At 31.4% G+C, this 1,536-nt stretch overlaps 1 protein-coding gene across 1 annotated transcript; it reads left to right on the top strand.

Annotated features, from left to right (window-relative positions):
* The first annotated feature begins 46 nt into the window (after positions 1-46).
* On the top strand, positions 47-904 carry LOC111401436. Its single transcript, XM_023029168.1, has one exon. It carries the CDS (start codon positions 156-158, stop codon positions 654-656), a length of 501 nt encoding a protein of 166 aa, XP_022884936.1. The 5' UTR covers positions 47-155; the 3' UTR covers positions 657-904.
* The last annotated feature ends 632 nt before the right edge of the window (positions 905-1,536 follow it).

Below are 1,536 nucleotides of genomic sequence, written 5' to 3'. Positions count from 1 at the left end.
TTTTTTTTTTTTTTTTTAAGCTAAGCAAAACAGAATAAAATATTGTTAAGTATACCTATAATTGTCAGTTGAATTCTAAATTCAAAATTAACTTGTCATTGCAGGATCCACTTAAAAATGGCGTTTTGGCAGTTCAAACATTACGGAACAACATAATGGCATCTACACTTTTGGCGACAACTGCAATCACTCTCAGCTCTTTAATAAGTGTGTATGTCAGCAATAAATCAAACTCTTCCTCCTTGAAATTAGTTTACGGTAATAAAAGTCCAATCATGTCATCCGTAAAGTTCTTCGCTATCTTGCTCTGTTTTCTTGTTGCCTTTCTTTGCAATGTGCAGTCTATTAGATACTATGCCCATGTTAGCTTTCTAGCTACAGTGCCTACATTCAAAGACACAAAAGATGCTATAGAGTATGTTGTAATAAACTTGAACAGAGGAAGCTTCTTTTGGTCGATAGGACTTCGGGCATTTTACTTTTCGTTCCCCCTGTTCCTTTGGGTCTTTGGGCCGATACCCATGTTCGTATGCTGCTGCATAATGTCATTTATTCTCTATTTTTTGGATACTACTACAAACTTTACAAGGAATCTGCACAGTTATTCTATCAAGAACGAAGCAAAGGCTGATGATTTGGAGTCAGTTCTTCCCTGAACATAGAAGTGACGGCCAGAAAATACTTCATTCTCATAACTTTTGTTAGTAGAGAAAGAGATTTCTTTGTCAATGTCCCGCTCAAGCTTAATTTTCTTCTTTTGGCATGTTGGGTATGTACTACTGGATGGATACGACAACATAGTAGATAAGATTTTAACTTATTTTCTTTATTAATATTGTCCATTGCTGCTCAATCCACTTCACCAAACATTTCTAATGTATCTGGTTGCTGCATCTCTTTTTTTTTCTTTCACTTTACTAAACATTTCAGTAGGGTAATTTAATGTATCTGTTTGCTGCATCTCAGTTTTTATGTTTGTTCCTTTTCTCCTCAACTTTTTTGTGTTGACAAAGGTTGTGTGAGTGTTTATGGTCCTGTAAATTTTCCATATTTATATCTATATTTTCGTGAAACTATTGGCCATCTAGATTATCCATTATGATGCCTTTTTTTTTCTTTTCTTTTCTTTTTTTTTTTTCCCTGGTGATAACTAAATAATTTGGGGATATGAGTACGTATTATATATTTTCCATTCAATTTTAGGAAATCTTATTCTAGATGGGTTCTGCTCATTATAATTTGATTTGACTTTAGATCTGCCTTTCAAGTAGAATGCACTAGAGGATAAATACAAAATAATTTTCCAGTAACATGATTTACGAAAAATATTTCCATCAGAAAATTTGGCCCCTGTTTGTCATTCATTTCTTACCATTTTTTTTTTTTTACATTACTCATTTTTGATCACACATTTTTCATTAAAATAATATTATACGCAAATAAAAAAATAGATCTTCTTTGTTATTCACACATTCTCCGTCAATTACTATTTAATAATATATATATATATATATATATAATTTTTTTTATTTAATT

This window comes from Olea europaea, chromosome 10 (assembly GCF_002742605.1).
Source record: "Olea europaea var. sylvestris chromosome 10, O_europaea_v1, whole genome shotgun sequence".
In the NCBI taxonomy this organism is placed as follows: Eukaryota; Viridiplantae; Streptophyta; class Magnoliopsida; order Lamiales; family Oleaceae; genus Olea; species Olea europaea.
This window is presented reverse-complemented; position numbering and strand designations above follow the sequence as displayed.